General features: G+C 38.8%; 2 protein-coding genes across 3 annotated transcripts; one reads left to right on the top strand and one right to left on the bottom strand.

Annotated features, from left to right (window-relative positions):
- Window positions 1-125: 125 nt before the first annotated feature.
- On the top strand, window positions 126-7263 carry LOC108984181 (putative E3 ubiquitin-protein ligase RING1a). 2 transcript variants are annotated; one of them, XM_018956052.2, is made up of 10 exons: window positions 126-461; window positions 588-633; window positions 3158-3216; window positions 4634-4715; window positions 4847-4967; window positions 5063-5104; window positions 5447-5980; window positions 6249-6356; window positions 6464-6670; window positions 6825-7263. In XM_018956052.2, exons 1-10 carry the CDS (start codon window positions 368-370, stop codon window positions 6879-6881), a joined length of 1350 nt encoding a protein of 449 aa, XP_018811597.1. In that variant the 5' UTR covers window positions 126-367; the 3' UTR covers window positions 6882-7263. The 2 variants fall into 2 exon arrangements, with proteins under 2 accessions (XP_018811597.1, XP_018811598.1); XM_018956053.2 differs by lacking the exons at window positions 126-461; window positions 588-633 and adding an exon at window positions 656-956.
- A 763-nt stretch (window positions 7264-8026) lies between these two features.
- On the bottom strand, window positions 8027-9323 carry LOC108984182 (auxin-repressed 12.5 kDa protein). Its single transcript, XM_018956056.2, has 3 exons — window positions 9034-9323; window positions 8698-8905; window positions 8027-8363 (listed from the first exon to the last, which is right to left on the bottom strand). The coding sequence occupies exons 1-3, from the start codon at window positions 9137-9139 to the stop codon at window positions 8327-8329; spliced, it is 351 nt and encodes a 116-aa protein (XP_018811601.1). The 5' UTR covers window positions 9140-9323; the 3' UTR covers window positions 8027-8326.
- Window positions 9324-12582: the final 3259 nt, after the last annotated feature.

The following is a 12582-nucleotide window of genomic DNA, read 5'->3' on the forward strand; positions in this document are numbered from 1 at the left end:
CAATAATCTCACTTCCTCCCCATCTGTACACTCTTCACTCAATCTCTCACAGCTATTAATTGTACTAAAATACCCCTAAAGTTAACACGTGTAGATCAAGGAAGTAGGCTATGTTGTTCCCTGAAAACATTGGCGAGGAAATTTTTACACGGGGAAACAATTATCGGTAATTCCACGAGCTTCGCAGCCTCTCTACCTCTCCGTCTCTCTCTCTCTCTCTCTATCTCTCTCGGTCTCTGGTCAAGTCCTCCGTAACCACACTGCGCCATCTTCATCTCTATCTTCCTATAACCAAAGTAACCACCGATTCCACTACCGTTTAGAAACCTGTTTCAATATTCTCAGAATTTTGCTTGGAACAGAAGCAATGCCGGCGCAGAAGCGAGCTCTCGGTGTGGCGGAGGATGATCCTGTGCAAGACAACCCCAGCAACCACCATGAACCCTCAGAGGACGCAGAGGGTGCGTGTTTTACTTTAGCTTCCCCCAAAATCTCCTCACGGAACCACGAAAGAGAACCCGTTTGCACACATTTTTGTTCAAAATTTTGACTCTTGGTTTGCTTGACGTTGTTCTTCGTTTGCCCAGAATCTGATCGAAGCCCTTCGTCGAGTAACGGGGACAACAAGGACGAGTACGTGCTCTCTTTGTGCTATTCGTCCTGATAGTTTTTTTTCTTCGTAGGGGCGTGTATATTTGTGAGTGAATTATAGAGCTTCATGTTGTGTGAATGCTGGGGTTTGATCTGGGATCTACGTGCTTGTTTGCTGGTACTACTTCTCTCTTGTATTCTACATGTATTTTCTCGAGGAAGTGCTACATGGGCGTTCGATGTGTGATTATTCTGTGTGTTTGAATGGTTATGTTTATGGTTTGTGCCTTTGAGATTATCCTGAGATGGGTTTTGCTCTCCCTCGCTCTGCTATTGTGGAAGCTGCCTCGTCGAGTTCGACGAAGGTTAGTGGAGTTTGTGGTTTGGATCGTCTTGGCTGTGGTGACTTTGACTCTTATGGGTATATATGCATTAGAGTTGGTTGCATGGTAGCCTCTGGGGCAACTTGGTATTGGGATTTTGCCTCTGGCAAAATTCTGCACGGGGCTGCTGATCAGGGATCTTGTAATTGCATCCTAGTATTGATTGCATCTGGTCATGTATTTGATCTGACATGATTTACGTAGATTGGTGGAGAAGTTGGTTAAAATGTATACCTTATCATTCAGGACCTCCTGTACTGGTTTTGTTTGCGAGTTAAGGTGATGAAGAATTTTGTAGGGTATGAAGACTCACTCCGCGTGGTGATGCTTATGATGTTTACTTTTCAGTTTCCAAGTCTTGGATACACGGTATTTTTTGTTTATAGGAGCTGCCATTTTGCTGTCATCCGCTATTTGTTACAATATACTTAAATTGTTGTCCTGACCATGAATATAATTGGTCTGAGGCCTCAGGTGGGTTAAGTGAATCTTTTGCATGTTTAGTTTGATACAGATTCAGTACTGAACCGTGTTGAACAGAGAATTGATAGATGTTTTCCCAAGAACATTATGAGTGATGTCCAAAGGTGTGATAGTCACCCAGATGTATCATTTTCATGGTTTTGTTCATGGCTTCCAGCTTATTTTCAGTATAGAAAGAAAAGATAAAATTTGACCGACATGCATACCTCTTGGGATACCAAATAATCTTTTTAACTGTATGATTAGCATTCTACATATGTTTTTGTAGAAGAGGTTGACACCCCACTTTTATTAATTAGATTAACCTTCTATATCTTGGTTTGACATGTCAAATAATTATAGCATGCAAGTTTTTTTCGTTATTGAAAATGTAAACCTCATGGTTTTCCCCCGAAGTTTTTTTTTTTTTCGATAATTAATAAGAGAATTTTATTCCAAGTAAATAGACATAGTCCAAGTACACGGGAAGTTTACAAGAGAGTACACCTAAATACAAACTAGTGCAAGAAATATGAGTCAGTGTTTCTCTAAGTAAAATGGAATTCTATGGCAGGTTTGGGGGGTGGGATGAGACACAAAATTCTCATCTTATCTCATTATTACACATTTTTCAAATCCTCATACAAAATATAATAAAAAATTCAACTTTTTCAAATCCCAATTCAACTTTTTCAAATCCCAATACAATAATAATACTAAAACATAATATTTTAAACACTAAAACAAAACACAAAATTCTCTTCTCACCCCCCAAACCTGCCCGTTACCATACTGTTTAAAATCTGCTTACTTTGAGACTGTTATGCGTTGCCTCTAGAATCTGAAAGAAATTGTATCACGAAGCTCAATGTAAATCTGCATGGCAGTCCTGATTGGTGTATTGGCATGCAGAGCTTAACATTTTTTGCTATGATTTGTCAGCATTCAGGTTAGCTACGAGTTTGTTCCGGAGGGGCTTGGGCCCCAAATGTTCTATTTATGGGAAACACCCATGTTGATACTGTGGTTTAGATTGGCATTTCAGAAAATCCTTTCCTCCAAATTCCATCTTGACAAAAGGATATCGTAACATATTTTAAATTCCTTGATTATAAATTAATGACCATATTGCGCCCCAAATATCTTGTTTATACAAAGCTATTAACGTGCTTCATAGTCATAGGATCTTACTCATCATCGATTCCTTGCTAAATTTTTTTGTGGAAGTATGCGAGAACTTGCTTCAATACGAAGCACTTCAATAATGCATCAACTATGGCTTGAACGTCATTTCTTTCTATACTTTCTTTCTCCAGTTATTTTTTATGAATTTAATGGTGCATGATAATGATATGACATCTATCTGCATGTTGAAATAGCTGACCACATGATTTCTCACATGGTGCATGGATTAGTTATTGTACTTTTTTTCCTTTCATGCTTTTTATATATGATGCCTAATTACATGGATTGGTTGTATTTAAATACAAGCATTAGAAGAGGTTGGTCCTTTTTTGGTTACTTTGGGTGGTGGGAAATGGGGTTAACCCACAGGTCAACCATTCTCTTTCTGCAGGGTTTCCAATATCAATTTATATTGCTTATACATCTGCCACTAGGTTTTATAAAACATACTTGAGTATGAAATGCATACAAGAATCAACCTATCTATCGATTAGGTTTGAACGGGTAACGTTATCTGTCTTGCTTTTTGTTTGCAGGTTTGTTGCAGTGAAGCTGTCAGATATTCGTAAGGAAGTACAATGTCCAATCTGTCTAGGTATATTTTGTGATTTCTTGCTAAATATAAGAAACATTCGCATCCAAATTTTTTGAATTGCAGAAGAGCGTAATGATTTCTCTGTAATATATCCCAGGAGAAACTTTGATTTTCTGGGATCCAACATGTGCATTACTTTAAGTAAGCACGATATGATGCTCCTTCTATGGCCATGTGGAAGCTTATTAATTTTACTTTCCAGGGTGTAATGTCTTCCCACTTCTATCTAGATATGGTTATACATGTCTGATGTAATATTAAATAAATATAGTTGGATATGTATGGCGGCATTGTATCAAAGGATGGAGAAGATTACTGTTTCTGAATAGCCATCAATTTTGTCCTTTTGTTTCTTACCAAACTATCCTTAATTTGTACCTCGTGTTGCATACCCTTTTGATTACATCAATATTCTATTTTTGGTGGTCTATAAGGACCACATAACATATGCATTTGACCATTTAAACATTTGGTGAATGCATACTAGTAGGGGACCATCGTCGAGTATAGCATAGTTGTGAAGGGTGGTGTTGGCTTTTAGGGTCCCACCGCATCCCATCCGATTTCCCTTCATGTCAAAGGGGAGTTTATATTTGATGAACATTTCCTATAGAATTGTCATTCAATAGAACCTACCATGTGGCCGTTTCTGGCTTTAATCTTATATATCTCTCTAGGGTAGCCTCTATGCTTGATGTACATATATGGAGACTCTGTTTTATATTTGATTTCTGTGCCAGAGTCCTTTACTAGAAATTACACTTGTGAGGTTATTTACTCTTTTTTTGTAGGTAAGGTTATTTACTTTGTTAATTTCACTTTGAATGCTTGATTCCTCTTTGCCTATGTAAACCTCAAGGAAATCTTATGAAAATGTCACATCCGTGTGCTCTAGATCCTTTTCATCTGTTGCTGTGTCTTTTGTTCTGTCTGTAGACAATGGGTGACTTCCTTTTAGCACTGTAACTGGATTATTATTCCTTAGTTATGTTTTTAGTCTTTATCCATAACTAGCAGTGATATGTGGGTCTTCAAGAGGACCAGGAATCAAACTGTCCATCATTGAAGAAGCCTGGAAGAGGCTTGCTGCCCAAGGTGCAACCACAGCTTAAATTCGATATGGTTGAAAATAACATTGAGATTGTTATTTTCATGATAGTCCGGACCACTTAGCTTCATATGTCATGCTCTAATTATGTCCCCCCCCCCCAGCGTTTATCATGTTTGATACCTATAATTTAGTTTCTAAGATTTCTATCTTGAAAAAAAAAAAAAAAATACTCGGCCTCCATAGGAGAAAGTATCATTTTACAGAGATTGTTAATTTATATACAGTCAATCAACTGAGTTCAAGTAAGCCGCAAAAGCATATAAAATTTTGGAAGATAATGAAAACATTGAGTTCTTTTATGTGTAGGGATCATTCGGAAAACTAGGACGGTGATGGAATGCCTGCATCGCTTCTGCAGGGAATGCATTGACAAATCTATGAGGCTGGGGTATGCTATCTAACTCTCTCTTATGGATAAAATTTCAGTGGTGATGTTATTTGGGATGATCTTATGAGTTTATGAAAAAAATTTTAAGTATAAGCTAAAAATATTCTTCTTGTTTAAATTGATTACTGCAGGAACAATGAATGCCCTGCCTGCCGGACCCATTGCGCCAGTCGTCGTTCCTTGAGAGATGATCCAAACTATGATGCTTTAATTGCAGCTTTGCATCCAGATATTGACAAGTATGAGGAAGAGGTATATTCTGTCCAGTAATTACCATCTCACGTTCAAATTTGATTTTCTGTATTGTTTTCTTATGTCAACTATTCATTATTGTGCATCTGCCCTAGGAATCGGCTTTCCATGAAGAGGAAATGGCTCGCAATAAGCAGGTAAACTTTTCGAATTTCGGCCATGAAGCCTTTTGCCCAGCTACACTTGTCCATTTATTTTGGTTTCTTAAGTTCAATTATTATTGTTCCTTGGGGTGATATAAAAAAACAAAAAACAAAAGAGGGGGAAAATAAGACGTCCTTTTTTCATGTAAAAAGTCATGGCATTCTCCAGTGATGGATGCCTAGGCTCTAAATGATGAATGCCTTTCATTTTTGTACGTGAACTCCTAAAACCATCTGAGTGTTGGGTTTCCACTTCAAATTGTTCACCAGCAGAACTGTTTTTCTTGTTTTTCACTTGTTACTTCAAGGTTGTAATATCTAATTGTATGTGGATAGATACAAGCTTCCATAGCCCACACTTTTCGACGGCAAGCAGAAGCTTTGGGTAAGAAGCGGTCAACAGCTAAAGCCACAGCAGCTGCATTTGTTAGGAGATCACGGGGCTATCGAAATGCTCATCTGAGAGGAAGGAGAAACTATCGAAATGCTGCTGAGAGTCAAGGATCCGATGAGAATGAGGATGCAAATGGTAATGATGGAGGCAAAGATTCATCTTCAGCTGATGAGCTCACAGAAGTCAGACCAAAAAGAAGCAAAAGATGGTTAGGAGCTCGATTTTCTCAGCCTTCTCTGGCAGCTGCAGGAGCTGACGGAGGTGGTGATGAAAATGATTCTGAAGTGAATAAAGAATCTATGGGTGCAACTGCTGGACTTGTTAGCGGCTCAGAAAGGCTTTCCTGGGGCAAAGGTGGCATGCGGAGTCACACACGATATGGCAGTATGAGTGGTGGAAATGGTAGAAATGCACGGAACAGTCGCCCCTCAAAACTGGCTGATTATCTGCGTAACATAGAGAAAAATGATGATGAGGTAAAGTGTATGTTGGGTAATTTTCTTAGGACTCAGCCATGGTAAGGTATTGAGAATTCCATTTATGGCTTCAACTTGTCACAAACTATTGACCATACCGCTGTCACTAGTTCACTGCCATTTTATATTGGTTGAGGTCATGACATCATTTTTTTTTTTTTTTTGTCAAGGGGGGTTACTGTATGCTTCTAGTTCTTGGTTACATTAAACTTATTGGGAAACAATATGTTCCTTATTATGGAGAATAATAGGTTCTTTGCTATTTCAGTTGACTATCAACCTCATGCTTGTTCCTTTGGATGAACAAATTATACCGAGTTTGGAGAGGCCCTACCTTTGCTGCAGGCCTACCCTGTCAGTTAGACAGCTGTGCCAGGTTTTACTTCTCAACCTTATACCCTGTTTTTCATTTGTTTGCACTTCATCCAATTATATGGCGTTTTGTCACCACTACTGGGACTGTTCTCATGCTTGTTAATACAGTATGTAGCCATGCGAACTACAACCCAACATGAAGTTGAATTGCACTTGGTAAAAGAATTGCATTCCAAAATCAACCTTTCAACCCCTGCAAGTTCTCCACCGGGCAAGTCCCTTATAATTGATCCAGGCAAAGACGAGTTGCGAATCCTAGGGGAGGGGGAAACTCTAGAAGGGCTTGCGACAAACGACCTCATTCATGGCTATTTGGTAATCACTCCTAGAATATTTATTTACATGCGATATGCCGACATAAATGAAGCATACAGATTTAGTTTTATGTACGATTGTTTATACATATCTTCTGGTTTTTATTTTAGTTGGATTCATATTTGATCCGTGTGTTTCTATTGGGTTCTTTCAGCTTCTGGCATACAAGAGAAAGTCATGGAACTCAAATCTTGTGATGGCTTTATCATGAAGAACAAACTTTCTCGTCTTGGTATACAATTATACTCTCAATGGGGATCTCAGCTTTATACTCATAGTTTCGATGCTCTAGGCTGTTCTGTACTACAACAGGAAACAAAAGAAAAGAAAAAAGACCCTTTTACGAGGTTGGACAAGAAAAAAAGTTTGGAAAGTTAAAAAAAAAAAAAAATGGACAATTTAGATTCTAGAATCAGAAGAGTCCTTGTCATACTTATAAGGCCCATTGCCACAAATAGGCACAGATCTACCTTGCTATCACCATGATCTCGAATGTAGTGTGCATGCTTACATTGTTCTTCCTGGTACTATTTAATGACCACATGTCAACAGGCTATATAGCTTTTATCGTATATGGGGATGGTTTCATTGAATATTGCTTGTTTGATGCACCTGAAACAATATAGGTCCTGTTCGCCCCTCGCACCATTGAGTTGGCGCAATTGTTTTTTCACGTACACTAATCTGTAACGGATTAACGATTCTTTTGTTCTGAGTTATATACATTTAATAACATTTTCCCGGTCAAAGTTTTACCTTCAACCAAACAGGCTTGGAACTACTGACGACACATGCCGTACCATAACTGGTGTATAACGATGAAAGAAAAATGATTTGTACAATAAACAAATTTTATAAAAATTCTTGCAAAAAAGTGAATTACGTTTTAAAAATATGTAAAAAATTTATTCTTTATTAGTAAAACTTATTTTTTTTTACAAATAATTTATATATGTTTAAAGCTTGTACCTTGAAATCGATTTACGGAATTACCGACAAATCCAATAGACAAAAATGTCACGTCAGATTAGGTTGTAGGTAGACATCAATTATAATCTCATATATTTAATCCATTAATACCATTTTCTTAGTCCTGAGGTTGATCATCTTGCCCATAAAATACATACATTCGATCTAAATCAGATTCATAAACAGAGAGGACCCCATCCCTCCTGCCATAAAGTCTTTTCTTCTGATTTCGGGTTACGAGAAAATTAAAAAAGTTCCAATGCCTGGCTGCTAGATGGTCCCTCTTGCTCCCTCCTCCTTATCCATTACACGTAGGACCATTTACCATTTATCTTCATTTGGATAATAAAATAAAATAAAATAAAAATCCAAGAAAAAAAAAACTAATAAACAAGCAATAAAAACACAATATATATAGATATATATAATTAATGATAAAAGTAGCTGATCTATCACCAGCGTTTGGGGCTGGCTGATCTGACTTAATTACAAAGTTCAGCTGGCAACAGTTACAGTACCACCGCTCCAAACCTCAGCGTTACCGATTACACACCTTTTCTAGTCAGCTCAGAAAGCAAGCTTTCATAGCACACGCAAACATAGTACCAAAGATATTAACGACACTGGAACACCGGGAATAAAGAAGACAAAGCGCTATCTACATGCGACCTTAGGTAACCAGTCACCTCAACGATGTTCGCTCCGGGTTTCTCCACTGTATAGCCTGCGATCAACGTACAACCCACTTCATCTTAGTATAAAACAAATCAAGCCCATCGCCCATCAGTCAGATCCAATTAATCCACCCGATTAAAAAGATCATAAAACATCTCTTGTACGCAAATTAACTTTCACAAAAACTTGTTTTTATCGTTGGGTTTGTTTGAAATTCTAAAGAACAAAATATAATTTGCACAAATAAAAAAAAAAAATAGCAAATAATCGTCGAGATCGGGTGTTCCTGTCTGATCAGGAAAAGAGTTTCACTGGTGGAGCGTGGGGATCAGGCGCTGCCAAGCAATCCTGCATGCAAATGCTTTGAATATATATGTACGTACCAGTCATAGACGGTGGGAGAGTTGGGCAGTGGCTTGTCAAAGAGGTCGGCACCGATGCTTTTGGTGGCAAGGTTGCTACCGGGATGGAATACGCTCCTCCAAACGTTGTCCTTACGCGCCGTAACTGGTGTTTTCGGCGTCGCCGGTGTCGCTGGGCTCGCCGGCATCGACACCGACCTCTGGTACTTGCTCCCCTCTCCTTCCATCTCTAAAACCAAGCAAAAACAACAACAGATATAACTACGTACGTACGTATATAACATGCACGTACACGCACGAACCTTAACGATCCAATTCATAGATAAGCACGAATATGAAAGTATGGTTTCTATGTACCTTTAATGTTCAAGGGCTTGGGGGTGATTTTCCTGAGCTTGCCGAGACCACGCTCGGGCTGAGGTCCAGCCACAACATCGTCCCAAAGCTTCTCCAGCAGAACCATCTTTGCTCTCTCACTCTGTAATAGGGGCAAGGCCGCAAGTGTCTGTGAGGTTACATGTTTATATGGGAAAGGTTGGGTGCTCCAATATCTCTTTAGTCTGAATTAAGAATTGCAATTTCCAGATGGGTTTTTACTAAGTCCAAGTGTCAAACTTTACGCTTACAGTTCGAAAGGTGAAATATTAATGTGTCACTGGAAACAGGAAAATTATGAGTGGAAATAGAGAGATGGAATGGATAAGGATGAGAGTTGGGAATGGAGGGGCCCGCAAAATAATATCTCTTGAAGACCGGATGAGAATAGGTCATGGGCTGCTTTACAAGTCTACTTATTTAATTAGACAAATGCTTTTTTTGCTCCCCAAAAATGTGGGGTCCATCAATGTTAAATTAAAGCCGGGGTCCACCACAATGGGAGAGACGTGTCATCTGAATGTGACAAGGTGCTCCCCCCACACCTTGTAGTATGGGATTACAATGTGACAAGGTGGTGACTTAACAGATGACACGTTGATTGCCTTATAGTTACAATAGGCCATGATATTCTGATGGCCAATAATTTGAAGAAAAAGATTCTGTTGATTGCTTTTTTCACTCGGCAAAATTCTCTAGATTTTTACAAAGGAAAATGATTTATATATAATATTTTGTATAATATATTAGATAATAATATTTTAAATATTTTTATAACATATTTTATAAAAATAATATAATTTTATAAAAATATTTTTTTATAATATATTGTATAATTTATTGTGGATATACCATTACTCATTTAGAAATGCGTTAGCGTTCCATCTCACCGACAAATAATTACATAGTTGGTGTTGGGGGCATAAAAAGGAAAGCAATATTTTCCTTTTATTCTTGCCATATTTGAGGTGTCATTGTTATAAGATATTTCATCAAATAAAGATATACATGGCTATGCACGCTGTTCAAAGTTCAATTTGAGAATCCTTTTTATTAGGGGTGCCGAAAGGGAGCTGTCGGCTCTGCCCCCCATGGGCAGGGAGAGATTTGGGTCCCCAACCCGACCCTCGTGCGTAGGTGCCCCGTCTACATGCCGTGGGGCAGATTGGCTCCCACGACTGTCTGCCCACCCCACTCAAACATCACCACCACCCAAACCACGGCCAACAACCAACCAAAAAAAAAAAAATTCCCAAAATCTAACAATCCAACCCAGACTTGGGGTTGGGATGCAAGGGTGATGACAAGAGAATGCAACGGACGGCGAAACAGAGAATAAAATCGAGACTAAATTTAAACCAACCATAATTTAAAACAGTAACTTTTTTTGAAATTCTCTCTAAAATATTGTCGTTTTATTTAAAAAAATATTACTAAAAATAAAACAATATCGTTTTATTAAAAAAATTAGTTTATATATATATATCTGGAATCTCACTAGGTCCAACCTAGACCTCGTCCCCTGGTGCTCAAATGTGTGCAGGCGAATCCGTCTATGGACGGGGGGCCCCCGCCCCCGCCCCCGCCCCCACCCCTACTTTTTATCAAGGCTAGAGAAATTTTGTGGATTTATACCAAATCATAATTTGGGATTATTTGTGGTGTATTCTTAATCGACCATAAGGGGAGGAATATTTCATAATGTTTGCTGTTGGCACTTGGCATTCCTGCTTTTTCTCTTCTTTTCTTTTTGAACGGAGATTTCTTCTGGTCACAGAAAAGGGTATTAGCCACACTATAGCAAAATATCAATCAAAATAAAACAGCACTCGGGAATTAAACAAGTAGCCTAGCCAAATTTCAAAGTTACAGATTCCAACTATATGAAATGGTCAGAGCCCAAAAGCTTGAAAGCTTTGATCATCCGGCTGCCAGTGCATAGATTTTGCAGGCTAAAGCCCAGCCCACCTCTCTCTCCCTTAAACGCGATAGCAGTCCGGTGATAATGATGGATATCGTTATCATTGCCACAATTTTTTTTATAGAAGACACTTCCCTAGGAATCTCCACCAATACCACGTAGTAATGTTCCTTATGCCCATGGCATGGCCGAATATAAAGTGGAATCGAACCCCACTCCTCCACTGAGATCTTTCCACCATTCCTTACTTCCAAGTGACTAACCATGTTATCCTCGTACGCATCAGCAACTTGAGCCATCTTTGGAAGTATGCATTTAAACATACTATTAAGCTTTCATGGGGCCGTTTCCAGTATTAGCAGGCAGGGGATCCATCAAGTTTGAGAACAATGCATAAAACTATAACAATTCTTTGGTATTTCCACCAAAAAGAATAACAAAATACAAGATGCTTGGAGTAAAAAGACCAGAGGACAAGACAATCGGAATCTTATCTACTTTGACCTTCCAAATTTCCCATAGTTAAAATCACTGGTACTCACTGTTGTAGTTTTAAGCACATGTATGCGTTTCGCTTTTATCCTGATTCCTAAACTCCAGCAATCCGCAACTCCCACACCCTCCCGGCAGGTGGCGGCAATAAGATCTTAGATCAGGATCAAACAAAAAGGTAAATCCAAACAGACCCAATCCAGTTTCTCTATATAAGCACTAATCCTAGCAAACCAAGGTGTGTCACATAATCAATGGCAACCCACCTTCAAAACAAGATGTCTGTGGATGTTGCTGCAGACAACAGTTCAGCTGACTCACTCTCCTTTGCTGGCTTCGTAAGTATTCAAGATCAGCAATCAAAATCACCTCCTACCATCAGTGCCAAACAAATAAAAAAGACCCAGAAGTTTGAATTTTGTCACACTGGACCAGGCGTGACTGCAACTGATCCAATCAAATATTCCAAAGCTGATCTATTGATTTCCAATGGCCACAATGAATCTCGGATGACCACTACTCCGTCTTCCCAAGGCCTGTTACCAGCAACTAATCACAGCAGCCGGAAATCAGGTGACAACAAGGGTGGCATGAGCATCTCTGATAAACCAAATCACAAAGTGAGCAACCAGGCAAAGAAAGAGCGCACTGCTGCAAGCTCATCGTTTGGCCAGAAACTATTCCAGTCATTTCTATCCCCTTGCAGGCAATGCCGAGCAGATACACCAACTGTGAAAGCCCGCACAGCGCCAGGAGAAAATCTGAAGATACATTAACCCAAGGCTGTCTCTTTTCAATTTTTATCAACATTGAGTTCATTGAGAATTTATTTCACGTTAGTTTAAATAAAGATTTTGCTTAGGAGGCTATAGGCTTCAATTCAAGTTTTAACCTCGAGAGTTTAGGCTTGTGTAAGGCAATTCAGCCTGAGGTATTACGTCAGCAGCTCTCAATAAAACTTCAGATTTTTATTTTCTTTCCTAAAAGTGAACAACTTAGGCACTAATGGCAATGGAACTATATCATCAATGAGCTTTGCTACTCATCATCCCCACACACCACACACAACTTTTTTTTTTTTAATTAATTAATTTTTTTAATTTTGGTTTTATTCTTCT

The sequence above is a fragment of the Juglans regia genome, chromosome 3 (assembly GCF_001411555.2).
Source record: "Juglans regia cultivar Chandler chromosome 3, Walnut 2.0, whole genome shotgun sequence".
Taxonomy (NCBI): domain Eukaryota; kingdom Viridiplantae; phylum Streptophyta; class Magnoliopsida; order Fagales; family Juglandaceae; genus Juglans; species Juglans regia.